Raw genomic sequence first — 18522 nt, 5'->3', positions numbered from 1 at the left:
TGCTATAAGAAGACCTGCTCGTGGATATGAAAGACAGTCAGTGTCTTTGTATCCTAACCCCAAAATCCTATTTTCAAGTTTCTTTGGGCAACAAGCTCATCTTCCAAATGCTTTATACAGGAATATACTAGGACCTCTTCTACCATAATTCTGATAGCTAAGTAACACTGTGTCTTTGTGGAATCACCCACAGGCTTGCCACAGTAAGGAGAGAGACTCTTTCTGAAATGACAAGGGCCTCCAGAAACTGGTGCAAAAGACAAAATGATAGGAACTATCTGGGAAACAGGAAGATAAAACAATGGGAGAAAAGCTGCCATTTGGGGATAAAATGGAAACAAAAGGAGAACCCCCATTTCTGTGTACCACAGCTCATGCTGTGAGACAGCAGCAATAAAGGCTGACACCCAGAGAAGTGGGCATTTTAGTGGGTTTTCTGCAAACATTTCAAGACACTTGGGGTCTAATGGGCTCCACAGATTTTCTGTGTGCATAATCATTTTGCAGAGTTTCGGCCCCTTGAACTTAATTTACCCACATCCAGACCCACAGCTGAGAAGGCTAGACCCAGAAAGTGAAAGGGACACATTACTGCATGAACAGCAGTGAAGGCCTTTTCCTCTGATTTGAGGGACCCCATGGCAAAAGCACCAGAGGCTTCTATCCTTCACAGAATTGGCTTGGCAGTGAAAATCAAAATCAAGACCACTTCACTCTCTACCTTTTAAAAAAAGTTGAATATTTTTATTGGGTCTTCAAGTCTGGGTCCCACAGTCCTCATCTGATGCCACTCTTAGCTCCGTACTGATTTCTCCCCTGACTTTTACATAGGGCTTGCCCAAGTAGCCTACTGCAGCCAAGGTTTCACTCCAAAGCTACCTCTCTAAGGTCTAAGGTTACTATGGTAGAGTTTTATACAACAGTTTTCCTTAAAAATATTCCACAATTTGTTATTCCCAAACAAAATAAGATTATGCACCACTCAGAGAAATTGGTTAGTCATTCTGAAGATGTCTAAGAACTATATCACTGCCAAAGAACAACATTTCTCAGTTCATATTCTTTCCTTCAATTTTCATTTGTACATCCACACTGTGGTTCACGAGTCGTCTGCTTTCCATTATCTTATAATCAAGTCAAGAGGACTTGGACTTATAGATCGTTTTCCAAAGCTGGATGCATTCACAGTTTGGTGCATACCAACGTGTATGAAAATAGGGACCCCACTTCCACTTTAATCTGATAATTCAACATCAGAGTCTTCTGATTTGGCTTTGGCAAGTTCTTCGTGTACCTCCCTCACCATGAGAATACGTGTTAACATGGTGTCCAGGGTCCCAGGGTCTATTGGAAACGTGGAGTACCACATGGGGCTATTTGGAACACAGGAGCGCTCAGGTTGAAGGTAAAACACATCATTCCTCTGCTTCACACTTTCAGAACTATCCACAGGAAAAAAAAAGAAGAAGAAAGAAAATTGGGATCAGAGAGTATAGGAAATATGTAACTACTCTTTAAATATAATGGCTCTCAACTTTTCCATACTGTGACTAATAAACAATGCACCCACAGATATAAATAAGTTTATAGGCATTTATGCTCCAGGAGCAACCTGTAACTCTGTATTTTTTCTCCCACACTCAAGAATCACACTGGATTGAAAGTGAGTATAATGTTAATAGATGACAAAGTGTAAATCTTTCAGACTTTAGTACTTAAAACATTACCAGGAGTAACAAAACATTCAATTCACATGTGACACTATGGCTGAGAACCACATATCCTCAGTGCCCAATATCCTGGAATGAATCCCAAGAGCACTCAATACACATTATCAAAGAACAAACCCAGTGATTATATTTCTTTGAGAAAAAAATGCTTTAGTGTGGATCTTACAACTCTTTAAAGTCATAAAGTTTCTGTAAGAAAAACACCACTCAAAAAATTTCAATTCTTTAAAAATAAACTGCTTTCCTATTTATAGTTAGTACTACAACTTTTCCCCTTCTTTTCTATATAAATAATAAATTCACAGCAGTTTAGATATCACATAAAGTTGAGTAACAGTTGTAAAGATCAAACAATGGCAGTGATTCTTGCTTTTCAAGAGATTTTTGGGGAAAAAATTTACCAAGGTGAAGCAATTTGTTTCTTGGTTCAAAATCCAGGCAGATATGAGAATGGGGAAAACATAAAATTGTAAGTAAATCCTTGTTTAGAGTTACAGACCAGCTACATTTCTGAAATCTATAGTATTTTAACTATTTTTTGCAGTGTGTTTTATCTAGTTCAGAGGAAAATCACTTACCATTTGGACAGGTAAAACTCATAAAGTCGGACTGGGCATCTTAGTGGGTTGTCAGTATTTTCTGCCATCTCCACACCCACTGGAACCTCATCATCTTCGCTTCGTTTCCTCTTGCCAACAGTTAGTTTATCTTGAGACAGGAAATTATAATCAAAGTATTAGAAAAGTCTTTCTTCGAGTCTTAAGACACCCAATGAGCTTTGCTTCTAGTCACTCCCTCTCCCTTCCTTTCACTTACTCACTCGTTCAACATTTATTGAGGACCTATGGAGGCACCAGATTAGTGCTGGGTTAATCAAACAAAGTCCCTGTCCTGTAAAATTTATGTTTCCCTTCTCACCAAAGTGGAGGCAGCATGACAAAAAGCATTGATGCTTGAGAGTACGTCTCAATTCTGAGCCTGAATTTAAGAGATTTTATTAGGCATAGGGTTGTTAAGCCACAGCAAAATAAAGAGAAAAAAGGGTTCCATATGTTCTTCTATAGTAGAGATCAAGACAGAAGTTGATCTCTTTCTCTGAAAATATTTCTCCTGTGGGGCACCCGTGTCCACTGGGCATTTGTTTAAGTTTCTTTCATTTGCATAGTATTATGAGAAATGAAATCTTTGCTGGGAAAAGAAATTCTCAGTAAGTTGACCATTTGATACGGAAAGAGCAAACCCTTTTTCACCAACAGAATTTTGCAGAGGCCAAGGATTATCAGAAAGAAGCCGGGGTGAGACTTCCCTGGCGGTCCAGTAGTTAAGACTCCGTGCGTTCCAATGCAGGTGGTGCGCGTTCGATCCCTGGTTGAGGAGCTAAGATCCCACGTGCCTTGCGGCCAAAAACCCCACCAAAAACATAAAACAGAAGCAATATTGTTATCAAATTCAATAAAGACTTTAAAAATGGTCCACATCAAAAAAGAAAAAAAAAAGGTCCACATCAAAAAAAAAAAAAAGTGGGGGGAGCTTCCCTGGTGGCACAGTGGTTGAGAGTCCGCCTACCAATGCAGGGGACACGGGTTTGTGCCCTGGTCCGGGAAGATCCCACATGCCGCAGAGCGGCTGGGCCCGTGAGCCGTGGCCACTGAGCCTGTGCTCCACAACGGGAGAGGCCACAACAGTGAGAGGCCCGCGTACCGCAAAAAAAAAAAAAAAAGAAGAAAGAAAGAAGCCAGGGTGAAGACATGGAAGGTAGGCTGTTTCTTTCCCACTTTCTCCATTCAATTTTCAAGCGAGTATTAGGTGGATCTGAAAACCTGAGGAAAAAGGTTTTCTTGTTTTTTTCTTATAGATACTTTTAACAACTGATCCAGAACTTTCCCCAGCCTCCTGTATTAGTTATGACTTAAACAAAAGTCATCCAGTTTTCCATTTAGAGACTACCTAAATAATTTGCTAGCTGCTCATTCAGAAAAAGAAGCTAAATTTATTACCAATCTGGTAAAGCACCTAATCAGAAAACAGAGAAATGTTGCCTCCTTGCCTCTGCCTCCCTGAATTAATATCAATTAAGAGCATAAAGTGGGCTATATATAAACACAATAAAGGAAAGAGGACATGGACACATGGTGAAAAAGCAAGATAATCTTAGTATTTTATAAAGTAAAGGAGCAACTGAGAAAAAAGTTAACACAATGATGAACATCACAATTATTCTTTACAGATTTTAGTTTCAGTAATTTAAAATTCTCACATTGAAAACATATACTCCACTCTTTTCCCAAGGAAGTAACAGCTTGATTTGGGGAATTTTAGAACTTACAATTTTCTTCAAAATTAGTAAATGTAATTTCTAGTTCCATAATAACAACATTAGTTTTTTAAACATTAAAAACAAACTATTACTTAATAGGCTGTTTTTGGAATGCAAGACCATAAACCTTCTAATAAAACAGTCACTGCTGATATTATTCTACTGTGTATGAAGGCAGTATACTCTAGGTCAGGTTTAAGTTCCTTCATATTTTGACAACGTTAACTAAGACAGAGCACTCTGGTAAAAAAAAAAAAAGTTTTAGAAACAGTAGATGTAAAAGTTAAGCAAGTTCCTTTTAACTAGGAATTGACCTATCAGTTGCCTCTAAATCAGTGATTCCCAACCTTGGCTTTGTATTTAAATTCCCTGCGAAGTTTTAAAATGCAGATTATCTGGGCTATAGACCAATTAAATCAGAATTTCTAATTTAAAAGCCAATAAAACAGGACTTCCCTGCTGGTCCAATGGTTAAGACTCTGTGCTTCCACTGCAGGGGGCACAGGTTCAATACCTGGTCTGGGAACTAAGATCCTACAAGCCATGCAGCACAGCAAGGAAAAAAAAAAAAAAAAACAATAGAAGTGATTCCTCTAATTTTGAGTTGAGCCTTTAACCTGGCCCTGACAATAAAGAAAAGCATTTAAATGTTAAAGCTATACTCATCCATGTCTAGAATTTGCAATTACTCTTCTGTAATGTGTCTATTTGAATATTAATAAATTGACTTCAAATAGTAATCTTACAAGAGGGGGACAAGATGGCAGAGTAGGAAGATCCTGGGCTCATCTCCTTCCATGAACACACCAAAATTACAACTACACATAGAGGAACTATCCCTGAGAAAGACCTGAAGACTGGCAGAAAAGATTTTCCACAACTAAGGATGAAAAAAAAATCCTCACTAAGATGGGTAGGAAGGGTGGAGATGGTGTCTGGCCAGGACCCATACCTCTGGCACAGGGATCCACAAGCAGGGAGGAGATCAAAACTGTAGAGGTCCTCCTGAGGAGCAAAGGGTGCAAACCCCACTGAGCTCCCCAGCCTCGGGGGAACCATCACCAGAAAGACCATCCCCCATAACAACTGGCTTTGAAAACCAGTGGGACTTATGTCCAGAGAGCTGTAAGAAAATGAAACTCCACTCTAAAGGGCACATGCAAAAACTATCTTGCTCCAAGTCCCATTGCAGAGGAAGTGGTTTGAAAAATACCTGGGTCATACGTAAAGGAGATTCACTGACTGATTTTATGGTGTGTGCAGGAGAGTCAGGGATCTTTTGTAATTTTCTCTGGTTATGTAGCCACTGGGCAACACCAGGATTTTTTGTTCACCTTCCACACCTAGCTGGTACAGTGCTGGTAGGCACCATTTATGACTCTCCACATCTCACCCCAGGTTCACCTGTAGATCCACCCCAGTTGACACTCCTCCAAAGCAACTCCATACGCTATCATACTCAGCAGGTGGCTTCAGCGAGCACTAGAGCCCAAAGCATCCCACCATCCTGCCACTCCCAGCAGGCTCCCTCAGCTGGTACTGGAGCCCCTCCAAAAGCAGCTCCCACCCTAGGAGATGGCCCCGCACACCAGAGTACCTGCAAGTCACAGCTGGGCATTATAGCCAGCTGTGCCAGGGGCCAGCCCTGCACACTAGCACACCCACAGCCATCATGGCCCAGCCACAACAGGAGGGTACATGCAGCCTTGTGCTACTGGGCCTCATAGGATACCTTTTACATAAAGCCATGCTTTTAAGAATGGGAGATGTAGCTGATCTATCCAGTACATAGAAACAAACACAGAGAGCTAGGAAAACTGAGGAGACAAAGGAATTGTTCCAAAGGAAAGAACAAGACAAAAACCTCAAAAAAAAAAAAGAACTAAACAAAACAAAGACAATCTACCAGATAAAGAGTTCAAAATAATGGTCATAAAGATACTAACCAAATTCAGGAGAAGAATGGAGGACCACTGTGAGACCTTCAACAAAGAGATAAAGAAAATAAAAAAGAACCAATCAGAGGTAAAGAATACAATGACTGAAATGAAAAATCCGCTAGAGGGAATCAATAGCAGATTAGATGAAGCAGAAGAATGGATCAGTGACCTGGAAGAAAGAGTGGTAGAAATCACCCCACTGTAACAGCAAAAGGAAAAAAAAACGGAGGATAGCTTACCTCTGGGGACAACATCAAGCATACTAACATTTGCATTATGAGGACTCCAGAAGGAGGAGAGAAAAAGAAACAGAAAACTTATTCGACGAAAAAATGACTGAAAACTTGACTAACCTGGAGAAGTCATCCAATTTCAGGAAACAGAGAGTCCCAAACAAGATGAACCCAAAGAAACCCACACCAAGACACATTATAATTAAAATGTCAAAAGTTAAACATAGAGAATATTTAAAGCAGCAAGAGAAAAACAACTAGTTACATATAGGGGAGCCTGCATAAGACCATCAGCTGGCTTTTCAGCAGAAACTTGACAGGCCAGAAGGGAATGGCATGAGATGTTCAAAATGCTGAAAGGAAAAAATTTACAACCAAGACTATTCTATCTGTCAAGATTATCATTCAGAATTAAAGGAGAAATAAAGTTTCCCAGAGAAGCAGAAACTAAAAGAGTTTATCATTACTAAACTGACCTTACAATAAACATTCAAGGGACTTCTTTAAACATAAGAAAAGGCCATAACTAGAAATATGAAAATTATGGAAGGAAAAAAATCTCAATGTAAAGGCAAACATATAGTAAAGGTAGTGAATCAACCACCTATGTACCTAGTATGAAGATTAAAAAAGTAGTAAGATCATATAATCTATAATTATTAAAGAATATACAAAAATTTTAAAAAGTAAAGTATGTCAAAAACATAAAAGGTGAGGGGGGGAGTAAAAATGTAGTACTTTTAGAATGCACTCAAACTTAAGCAACCATCAACTTAAAATAGACTGCTATATACATAAGTTGTTATGTAACAGCCTTATGATAACCACAAACCAAAACCCAATAATAGATATACATACGAGGGCTTCCCTGGTGGCACAGTGGCTGAGAGTCCAACTGCCGATGCAGGGGACGTGGGTTTGTGCCCCGGTCCAGGAAGATCCCACATGCCACGGAGCGGCTGGGCCCGTGGGCCATGGCCACTGAGCCTGCGCGTCCGGAGCCTGCGCTCCGCAACGGGAGAGGCCACAACAGTGAGAGGCCCGCGTACCGCAAAAAATAAAAAATAGATATACACATGAAAAAGAAAAAAGAATACAAACATAACACTAAAAAGCCATTAAATCGCAAGGGAATAGAGCAAGAGAAAAAGAAACAGACAAGAACAATACAACCAACCAGAAAACAATGAACAAAATGGTAATAAGTATGTACCTATCAGTAATTACTTTACATGTAAATAGACTAAATGCTGCAATCTAAAGACACAGGGTGGCTGACTGGATACCAAAATAAGATCCATATATATGCTGCCTACCAGAGACTCACTTCAGATCTAAAGAAAACACACAGACTGAAAGCAAGGGGGATAGAAAAAGATATTCCATGCAAATGGAAATGAAAAGACAGCTGGGGTGGCAATACTCATATCAGACGAAACAGACTTTAAAACAAAGAGACAAAGAAGGACACTGCATAATGATAAAGGGATCAGTCCAACAATAAGAAGAAACACTTGTATATATGTATGCATCCTACACAGGAGCACCTAAATATATAAATCAAATATTAAGAGACATAAAAGGAGAAAGTGACAGTAACACACTAACAGAAGGGGACTTTAACACTCTACTTACATCAATGAACAGATCATCCAAACACAAAATAAATAAGGAAACATTGGCCTTAAATGACACATTTGACCAGATGGACTTAATAAATAGTACATTCCACCCCAAAATAGTATAACATTCTTTTCAAGTACACATGGAACATTCTCCAGGACAGATCACATGTTAGGCTACAAAACAAATCTCAATAAGTTTAAGAAAACTGAAATCATATTAAGCACCTTTCCTAACCACAATGGTACCAGGCTAGAAATCAATTAAAAGAAAACCACTGGCAAAAACAAATATGTGGAGTCTAAATAACATGCTACTAAACAACCAATGGATCACTGAAGAAATCAAAGAGGAAATCAAAACATACTTTGAGACAAAATCTGTGGGATGCAGCAAAAACAGTTCTAAGAGAGAAATTTATAGCAATATTGGTCTATCTTAGGAAACAAGAAAAATCTCAAATAATCTAACCTTACACCTAAAGGAACTAGAAAAAGAACAACCAAAACCCGAAATTAGCAGAAGGAAGGAAATGATAAAGATCAAAATGAAAATAAATGAAACAGAGACTAAAAAACAATAGAAAAGAGCCTGTCCTTTGAAAAGATGAACAAAGTTGACAAACCTTTAGCCAGATTCATCAAGAAAAAAAAAGAGAGGGCCCAAATAAATAAAATGAAAAATGAAACAGAAGTTACAATTGACACCACAGAAATACAACAGATCATAAGAGATTACTACGAACAACTATACGCCAACAGACTGGACAACCGAGAGGAAATGGATAAATTCCTAGAAACATACTATCTTTCAAGACTAAATCAGGCAAGAAACAGAAAACATGAACAGACCAATTACCAATAATGAAACTGAATCAGTAATCATAAAACTCCCAACAAACAAAAGTCTGGAACCAGATGGCTTTACAGATGAATTCTACCAAACATTTAAAGAAGAGTTAATATCTATCTGTCTCAAGCTATTCCAAAACATAGAAGAGAAAGGAACTCTTCCAAACTCATTCTACAAGGCCAGCATGATACCAAAACCAGACAAAGACACCAAAGAAATAAAATTACAGGCCAATATCGCTGATAAACACAAATGCAAAAATCCTCAACAAGATATCAGCAAACTGAATTCAACAATACATTAAAAGGATCGTATACCATGAGCAAGTGGGATTTATCCCAGGGATGCAAGGATGGATCAATATTCACAAACCAACATGATATACCACATTAAGAAAATGAAGGATACAAAGCACAAGATCATCTCAATAGATGCAGAGAAAGCTTTTGAAAAAATTCAACATCCATTTCTGATAAAAACTCTCAACAAAGTGGCTACAGAGGGAATATACCGCAACATGATAAATGTCATGTATGACAAACTCACAGCTAACATCATACTCAATGGTGAAAAGCTGAAACTATTTCCTCTAAGATTGGGAATAAGACAAGGATGCCCACTCTTGCCACTTTTATTTAACATGGTATTAGAAGTCCTAGCCATGGAAATCAGATAAGAAGAGGAAATTTTAAAAATCCAAACTGGAAAGGATGAAGTAAAACCACCACCATCTTCAGATGACATGATACTGTATACAGAATATTCTAAAGACACTACCAAAGAACTATCAGAATAAATAAATTCAGTAAGTACATTTTACAGGATACAAAACATGCAGAAATCTTTTGCATTTCTATACACTCATGACCATCTATCAGAAAGAGAAATTAAGAAAACAATTCCATTTACAATTGCATCAAAAATAATAAAATACCTAGGAATAAATTTAACCAAAGAGGTGAAAGACCTGTACTCTAAAAACTGGAAGACACTGATGAAAGAAATCAAAGACAACACAAATAAATGGAAAGATACACCATGCTCATGGATTGAAAGAATTAATAGTGTTAAAATGTCCATCCCAAAATAACTTACAGATTCAATGCAATGCTATCAAAATACCAGTGGCATTTTTCACAAAAATAGAGCAGATACTCCTAAAATTTATATGGAACCACAAAAGACCCCAAATAGCCAAAGCTATCTTGAGTAAGAAGAACAAAGCTGGAGGTTCACACTGCCTGACTTCAAACTACAGTTGACCCTTAAACAACACAAGTTTGAACAACGTGGATCCACTTATACATGGATTTTTTTCAATAATTAGATACTATGGTACTATACAATCATGGCTGTTTGAATCTGCAGATGTGAAACTGTGGATAAGGAGGGCTGACTGTAAAATTATATGTGGATTTTGGACTGTGAGTAGGGTTGGTGGCCCAACCTACATATTGTTTAAGGGTCAACCGCATACCACAAAGCCATAGTAATCAAAACAGTATGACAGTGGCACAAACACACAGATCAATGGAACAGAATAGCGTGCCCAGACGTAAACCCATGCTTATATGGCCAATTAACGTATGACAAAGGAAGCAAGAATATACAATGGGGAAAGGACAGACTCTTCAGTAAATGGCGTTGGGAAAAGTGGACAGCTACATGGAAAAGAATGAAACTGGACCACTTTTTTCACATCACATACAAAATTAAACTCAAAATGGATTAAAGACTTAAACGTTAAGAACTGAAACCATAGAAGTCCTAGAAGAAAACACAGGCAGGAAACTTTGACATCGGTTTTAATAATATTTTTTTGGATCTGTCTCCTCAGGTAAAGACAACCAAAGCAAAAATAAACAAATGGGACCACATCAAACTAAGAAGATTTTGCATAGCAAAGGAAATGCTTAACAAAATGAAAAGGCAACCTACTGAATGGGAGAGGATATTTGCAAATTATATATCTGGAAAGGGGTTAATATCCAAAATGTATAAAGAACTCAGAGAACTCAATATCCAAAAAACAAACAAAAAATGCAATTAAAAAATGGGCAGAGGATCTGAATAGCCATTCCCAAAGGGACATACAGATTGCCAACAGAAACAGGGAAAGGTGCTCCACATCACTAATCATCAGGGAAATGCAAGTCAAAACCACAATGAGATAACGCCTCACACTTGTCAGAATGACCATCATGAAAGGGACAAGAGATATCAAGTGTTGGCAACGATGTGTAAAAAGGGGAACACTCATGCACTGTTGGTGGGAATGTAAACTGGTGCAGCCATTGTGAAAAAACAGTATGGAGCTTCCTCAAAAATTAAACATAGAACTACCATATGATCCAGCAATTCCACTTATTGGTATTTTTTACCCGAAGAAAACAAAAACACTAATTCAAAAAGATATTTATGCACCCCTATGTCCACTGCAGCATTATTGATAATAGCCAAAATATGGAAGTGTCCATCAACAGAATGGTTTAATTCACTCAGCTATAAAAAAGAATGAAATCTTGCCATTTGTGACAACATAAAGGGTGTTATGCTAAGTGAAATAAGTCAGTGAGAAAAAGAAAAATACCGTATGATTTCACCTATATGCAGAATATAAAAAATAAAACAAATGAACAAACAAAACAGAAACAGACTCACAGCTACAGAGAACAAATTGGTGGTTGCCAGAGGGAAGAGGGGTAGGGGATGGGCAAAACAGGTGAAGGGGATTAAGAGGAACGAACTTCCAGTTATAAGATAAGGCACAAGGAGGTAACATACAGCATAAGGAATACGGCCAATAATATTGGAGTAACTTTGTATGGAGACAGATAGTTACTAGACTTACGGTGATCATTTCATAACGTATTTAAATGTCAAGTCTCTATGTTGCACACCTGAAACTAACATAATATTGTACATCAACTATACTTCAATTTAAAAAAAGAATGAAAGAAAGAAAACTTAAAAACTCCACACCACACACCTGGTTCTGTCTCCTGCTTTTGTGAAGGTGGGAAGAACCTCAGATATGTCATCTTGGTACTGTACTTCAGAGTCCTGGTCCGTCTCATCACATGGGCAAAGGAAAGCTTCAAGTGCTCAGTAACATTCTTTAGTTGAAAGTATTTGGTATTGAAGAAAAGGAGGGTGTTCAAGAGGACGATTGGTGAGTAAGCGCCCAGCTGTTTGCACTCCCACAAATGCTCTTCTTCAATGCGAGAGAACATGTAACCTGAACAGAAGAAAGGGGAAAAAGAAACAGTACTAAGCTCCTGCTAAATGGGACTAAGTAATTTCTCTAATCCTCAGACAGGAAGATACTAAGGAAAAGACTGTTCCTCTCTTTCTCCCTCTTCCTCATACAGAAAAACAGAAAAAGCACTGCAAAGAAAAGGGCAGATGATGCCACTGAAGCAGACATTGTGAGCACTCCCCTGAAACAGTTTTAATCTATTGTTATTTTAGACCAGGGGCTGGTAAAATTTTTCTGTGAAGAGCCAGATGGGGCCATGAGGGCTTTGAAAACAACTTTGTTGTTGTAAAAGATAAGGAAGTGTAGACAATACATAAACAAATAGGTGTGGCTATTTGTAAAATTTATTTATAGAAACAAATTTATTTATAGAAACAAATTTGAATTTCATTCAATTTTCACAGGCCACAAAATATTTTTCTTTAATTTTTCCCCAACTATTTAGAAATGTAAAAAATATTTTTAGCTCATGTACTATACAGAAACAGCAGCAGGCCTGATCTGGCCCATGAGCTGCAGTTTGCAGACTCCTGTTTGAGATCATTCTGTTTACTGTTAACTGGTTCAGTTTTATTTGTCTAATATCTTTAGAGGACAGATAGAGCTCTCTCTCCCTCCTATCTCTTCTTATTTTAAATTTATATTAAGAGCGACTGCTTCACAATAACTTATCTGGATTTTTCTTGAAAAGCAGAGGTCAGAAAAAATAAAATGAGTATACTTTTAAATGCACCTTCCTCATGATACCCCTTAAACACAGGTCTTTCCTAACGTTCTCTCCCCAGTCCTCTTTGTTGCTGCTTCTGCATTCTATTCCTGGAAGACTATCCATGAACACAGATTTATTACTTGCAAATCTATGTCTCTAGCCCCCTATTTGAATGCTAAATGCATCATGCCACCAGACTGCTCATAATGCGTCAAAGGTGCCCTGTAGCCCAACAGAAAGGGCACACATTTCTGGGCATCATATTTAACCTCTCCATTCATAGCCAAGGAGCATGAGACCAGGAGTGAATTAGGGACTTATCCAAAGACATATGGCACAGACAATTCAAGGATGAAGACTTAACTCTCTTTAACAACCAGTTCAGGGTACTTTTTATAAACTAATGAAAAAGGTCCATTGCTAACAGAGTCTAAAAGTAGCATATGTGCCAGCTACTGATACCACGTACAACTTTACCAAAGCTACCAGATCAAAAATGGTTTCTAAAAAGTAAATGTAACCTTCAGTTGTTTTTTATATTCAATAGTTAGTATCTATTCATGTACTGTATGGAAGGTATAGTTTTACTAAAATAATTGATAATAAACCAAAGACTTTCTCCTCAAAAGTCCAAATATGTTATAAATCAAGACAAATATAAAATGAACAATTTATAAAAAGAGAATCACAAAACAAGCAATTTAAGAAGGTATATCATGAAAAGAATCAAAATATAATCATCCTACCATTAGGAAGTATTGTAGGTTCCCATATTTTCAAGAGTTTGGTAAGTTCAATCATAAATCTGGAATAGGGCTCAGTAAAAATGTTATCTATTCTACCATTTTCAAACAGGTACTACAAGAGAAAAAAATAGAAACATATATGTTGATACAAAAAAACCCACAAGTTTTTAAAAAGAATATTTTTAGGAATATAGTTTACCCTTAGTTTTTATCCTTACAACACTGTGAACCATTTTAAGGATACAGTTAAAACACCAGAATTTAAGCTAAAGATGCTTTTCACATGAATTAGCATTATCTTGAGCACTGAGCTTGTAAGGTAAAGTTTTCTATCTCCTTTTAAAAACATGAATGGTATAAAATAATTATAATAAGTACCTTTTAGTTAGTTAATAAAACTGATATACTAAAAATTGGTCCTAATTCAAATTTCTCAAATCATTTTTCTAATTCTCAATGTCTGAGGTGCGCTCTTAGCAGTTTGTTTTTTTTGTTTTTTTTTTTTTTTTTGCGGTACGCAGGCCTCTCACTGCTGTGGCCTCTCCCACTGCGGAGCACAGGCTCCGGACGCGCAGGCTCAGCGGCCCTGGCTCACGGGCCCAGCCGCTCCGCGACACGTGGGATCCTCCCAGACCGGGGCACGAACCCGCGTCCCCTGCATCGGCAGGCAGACTCCCAACCACTGCGCCACCAGGGAAGCCCAGTTTGTTTGTTTTTTAGCCTAGTTATAAGATGACTTCCTGCAAATAATATAGTTATCTAGTGTCAGATAACCTGAGGCTATCCAAAATTTAAAACTATTTATTTGGAGGCTTCTAACCACAGCTCTCAACTCTCTGCCTCACAAGCCAGCCTTCAAAAAGTTCAAGTCTAATTATACGACTTAAAAGTATGCTAATTATAACCATCAAGAATCATATCACAGGGCCTTCCCTGGTGGCACAGTGGTTAAGAATCCACTTGCCAATACAGGGGACATGGATTCAAGCCCTGGTCCAGGAAGATCCCACATGCCACGAAGCAACTAAGCCCGTGTGCCGCAAGTACTGAGCCTGTGAGTCACAAGTACTGAGTCCATGTGCCTAAAGCCTGTGCTCTGCAACGAGAAGCCACCACAATGAGAAACCCCCACAATGAGAAACCCGTGCACCGCAATGAAGACTAGCCCCCACTCGCCACAACTAGAGAAAGCCCGTGCGCAGCAGCAAAAAAAAAGACCCAATGCAGCCCAAAAAAAAAAAAAAAAAGAATCACATCACAGAATGGGAAACACGCAACAGCTTGAGTAAATTACTGTTAAATATTTTGACGGTGCAGGTCAGGTCAGAGTCAAGCACTTCAGAGAAATACAATGAATAGAACAAGAGAATAACACAAAGTAGCATAATTATATGCTAAAAATCTTTCAGTGTTGTTTTTTTTTTTTGTGATACACGGCCTCTCACTGTTGTGGCCTTTCCCGTTGCGGAGCACAGGCTCCAGACATGCAGGCTCAGCGGCCATGGCTCACGGGCCCAGCTGCTCCACGGCATGTGGGATCTTCCCGGACCAGGGCACAAACCTGTGTCCCCTACATCGGCAGGTGGAATCTCAACCACTGCGCCACCAGGGAAGCCCCTAGTGTTTTTAAGATCTGGTATTTTAAACTTATTTATCTATGGCTATCTTGGTTTCCTGCTTTTTGATCTATGTATGACTTGCAGTAAATTTTTATTTCCACTTAAATTTATTCCGGCTAATAAAAATTACACACCATTTCAACGTGCATTTTTTTTTTTTTTTTCAACGTGCATTTTTATAGGCCTCTTCAAAGGCAATTTATGATTGTATTGCCAGATTACAGTTTTGTTGTTGGAAAGTATTCTTCATTTTCTTCTTTATTTTAATAAAGTTATTTTCACAACTTAAAAATATTATATCCTCATTATGGAAAGAGTTTAAAATACAGAAAAGGTGGAAGAAAGATATACTCAAACTCACTACACAAAGGCAACTACTGGTAACAGTCAGGAGTTACTTCAATCTTAAAAAACATTTCCTTTATGAATACACAGAATTGAGTTTTGTACATTTATTCAAATATGAGTACCTATAAAATACATGGGTTTAAAAAAAAAATCACTTCCCCCTTAGATCAGAAACAAGATGAAAATGTCACTTCTACTGAACATTGTAAAGGAAATTCTAGCCAGAGTAATCAGGTGAGAAAGAGAAATAAAAAGTATTGAAATAGGAAAGGAAGAAGTAAAACCATCTCTATATGCAGTGACATGAACCTATATATAGAAAATTCTAAAGTGTCTACAAAAAAACTAGTTATTAGAGCTAGTAAATGAACTTAGTAAAGCTGCAGAGTATAAGCAACACAAAATCAGTTGTAATAAACAATCCAAAGAGACAATTAAGAAAATTCCATTTACAAAAGCATCAGATAGAATAAAATACTTAAGAATAAATTTAACAAAAGAGGTATGTGATTTACACGCTTAAAACTACATAAAACTGCTGAAATTAAAGAACACCTAGGAAAAACAACTTGTACTCATGGATCTAAAGACAAAATTGTTAAAACAGCAATATTCCCCAAAGCAATCTACAGATTCAATACAATCCTATCAAAATCCCAACGGTTTAGTTTTTGAAGAAATGGAAAAGTTGATCCTAAAATTGATATGAAATTGCAAGGAACCTCGAATAGCCAGAAGAATCTTGAGGAATCACACTTCCCAATTTCAAAACTTACTACAAACCTACAGTAATCAAAATAGTGAGAACTACCATAAGAATAGCCATAAACCAATGTATTAAAAACTGAGAGTCCAAAATAAACACATGCATATTTAGTCAAACGATTTTTGACAAGGATGTCTCCTGTCACCTATGTCAAATCACCTATGTCACTTCTTTTGTGAACTGCTACTTATGCCTTTTTTGTGCATTTACCAATAAAATGCACCGACCTCAATTTCTCTTATTCTAACAGTCTCAGTTTAACTTATAAAAGGCTTATATGACCAAGACTTTTAAATCAGGGTCAGTAGTTCATTAAGAAGAGAGTATACGAGCAATACCAAACAAACAATATACACTATAAGTTTTCAGCTTAATTCACAAGTTCTATCAAAATTATTAAAAATGCAATAGATTTTGTAACAATTATTGAATTTCATACCTGCTGAATTCCAAGGCACAAGTATAAGATACTGTCTGGATCATACTTTTCACCATTTGGTCTCCGCACTTCTTGAATAAACTGGCATAAGCCTAAACTCAACTCAGCAAAAGTGCAGGACAGAATATCTTCCTTCAGCTTGATAGAGCGGACTGTGGAAAGGTAGAAAACATCTGAAATACTAACTTATAGAAAAATAATAACATTACTCAATTCACTGAATAAACACTGACTACACTGCCCCAGGTATTGTGGAGTACACTGGTGAATACATGGATTAAAGACAGATCCTGATCTCAAGGCTTTTTTAGGTAAAGAAATAAAGACAATGAAGCACATATGATGTAATAGGGTGCTATGACAGGGGTTTTATCTAAATAAAATTCTATGAAAAACAATAAGGGCCATCTAATAGACAGGGAAGGGTCATGTTAGATTCTGGGAGATGTGAAAGGTGAAGAAGAATTAAACAAGTGGAGAAAGAATTCCAATTTGAGGATATAAAAAGATTTCCCGAAGTATACTCCACAAAATACTAATCATGTGAGAGCTCAAGAAAACTGGGTTTCTAAGATCTGATAAATTTGGAAAACAGCAGTATGTTATACCTGCCTCTAAAGAATTCACAATGTTTTTTAACATATTAAAGGCTCTGGAGATATCTGCAAAAAAGAATGCTGTTTAACTTTCTTTAAAGTCATATTTATTTGAATAAGGAACACTTTAAGTAACATATAACTTCATGCCTTTGAAAATACCAGAAAATATAGTATGTGCTCAACCACAAAAGTGAAAAGGTTCAGGGGACTCAGGTGAACAGCAGAAAAGAAAAGAGGGCAGATGCGGGCAGATCATGGTAAGCCTCATATATTACATTAAGAGTTTGAAGACAACTAAGAACCGAATTAGTTTTAGGCAGGAGAGTTATCTAATTTGACTTGTAGAGATCTTACTGCAACAGACTGGTCCACACTGTGGGATGAGTCGAAACACTCTTTCTAGTTACTGCTTTTCTGCATTTAGAAAACACTGCATGTTTCCAAAGATACACTTGAGCTCCCCTGAGTTGGTTTTGCAAATTGAAATAGGTGATTCATGAGGGCAAGGACCATGTCTGATCTTTTCACCTAAGTGCCTACAACCATGCCTGATACATGACAGGTATATTCAGTAAGTATTTTTTTTGGATGAATGAGTAGCGGACATGAGTAGGCATCCCCTGTGGCTACTGCATTTAGGCTTGGTGGTCTAATACAATATTACTTCTCCATTTTCACTACCCCTCCTTTTTTCTTTCTTTTTAAATTTTTATTTTTTTAAATTGAAGTACAGTTGACTTACATATCCACTGTTTCGTTTGTTTATTTTTTGGCCACGCTGTGCGGCATGCAGGATCTTAGTTCCCCAATAGGGGACTGAACCTGTGCCCCCTGCTTTGGGAGAACAGAGTCTTAACTACTGGACCACCAGGGAAGTCCCTACCCTTCCTTCTTTCTTAAAAATGTTGTGGCTCAAACTGGAAGGTGAAAGGCCTAGTAAACCCCCATAACAGGAGTATATTTATATCACTCTGGAGCAGAGAGATTATACTTGATCTGTGGGAACTCCATGAGTCAGTCACAGACCACAGCAGCAACTAACTGCTCCAATAATGAGGGTGGACTGAGGCAAAGCCAAGAGTGCATGCAATCACCCAGGTATTAGAGAGAAGGTATAGTTGGAAAGGGACAAAAAAATCTAGTTACAAGGACATATTCATTCCTGCCCCATCTCATCCCACAAAGATTGTATAAGTATCTTATATAAAACACAGATAATAAAAAAGCAAAATACAAACTGAAAACAAAGTTTAGAATAGAACGACCAGGGAAAAAAGAAAGCTAATGATTAGGGTTCTAAAATTATACAGTGTTGCTCTATTTGAACTGTTTATTGGGTTCC

General features: G+C 37.6%; 1 protein-coding gene across 1 annotated transcript in view; it reads right to left on the bottom strand.

The window, feature by feature from the left end:
- Positions 1-1234: 1234 nt before the first annotated feature.
- The window catches only part of ZMYM4 (zinc finger MYM-type containing 4), a 61035-nt gene continuing 43747 nt past the window's right edge, over positions 1235-18522 (bottom strand). The window contains exons 25-29 of the mRNA XM_065898167.1: positions 16582-16733; positions 13410-13521; positions 11685-11933; positions 2309-2438; positions 1235-1442 (exon numbers count right to left, since the gene is read on the bottom strand). Coding sequence (XP_065754239.1) covers positions 1235-1442; positions 2309-2438; positions 11685-11933; positions 13410-13521; positions 16582-16733 — 851 coding nt within the window. The remainder of the gene's footprint in view (positions 1443-2308; positions 2439-11684; positions 11934-13409; positions 13522-16581; positions 16734-18522) is intronic.

Source organism: Phocoena phocoena, chromosome 1 (genome assembly GCF_963924675.1).
Source record: "Phocoena phocoena chromosome 1, mPhoPho1.1, whole genome shotgun sequence".
Lineage (NCBI taxonomy): Eukaryota > Metazoa > Chordata > Mammalia > Artiodactyla > Phocoenidae > Phocoena > Phocoena phocoena.
Note: the sequence above shows the minus strand (reverse complement) of the source record. Positions and strands in the feature narration are given on the sequence as shown.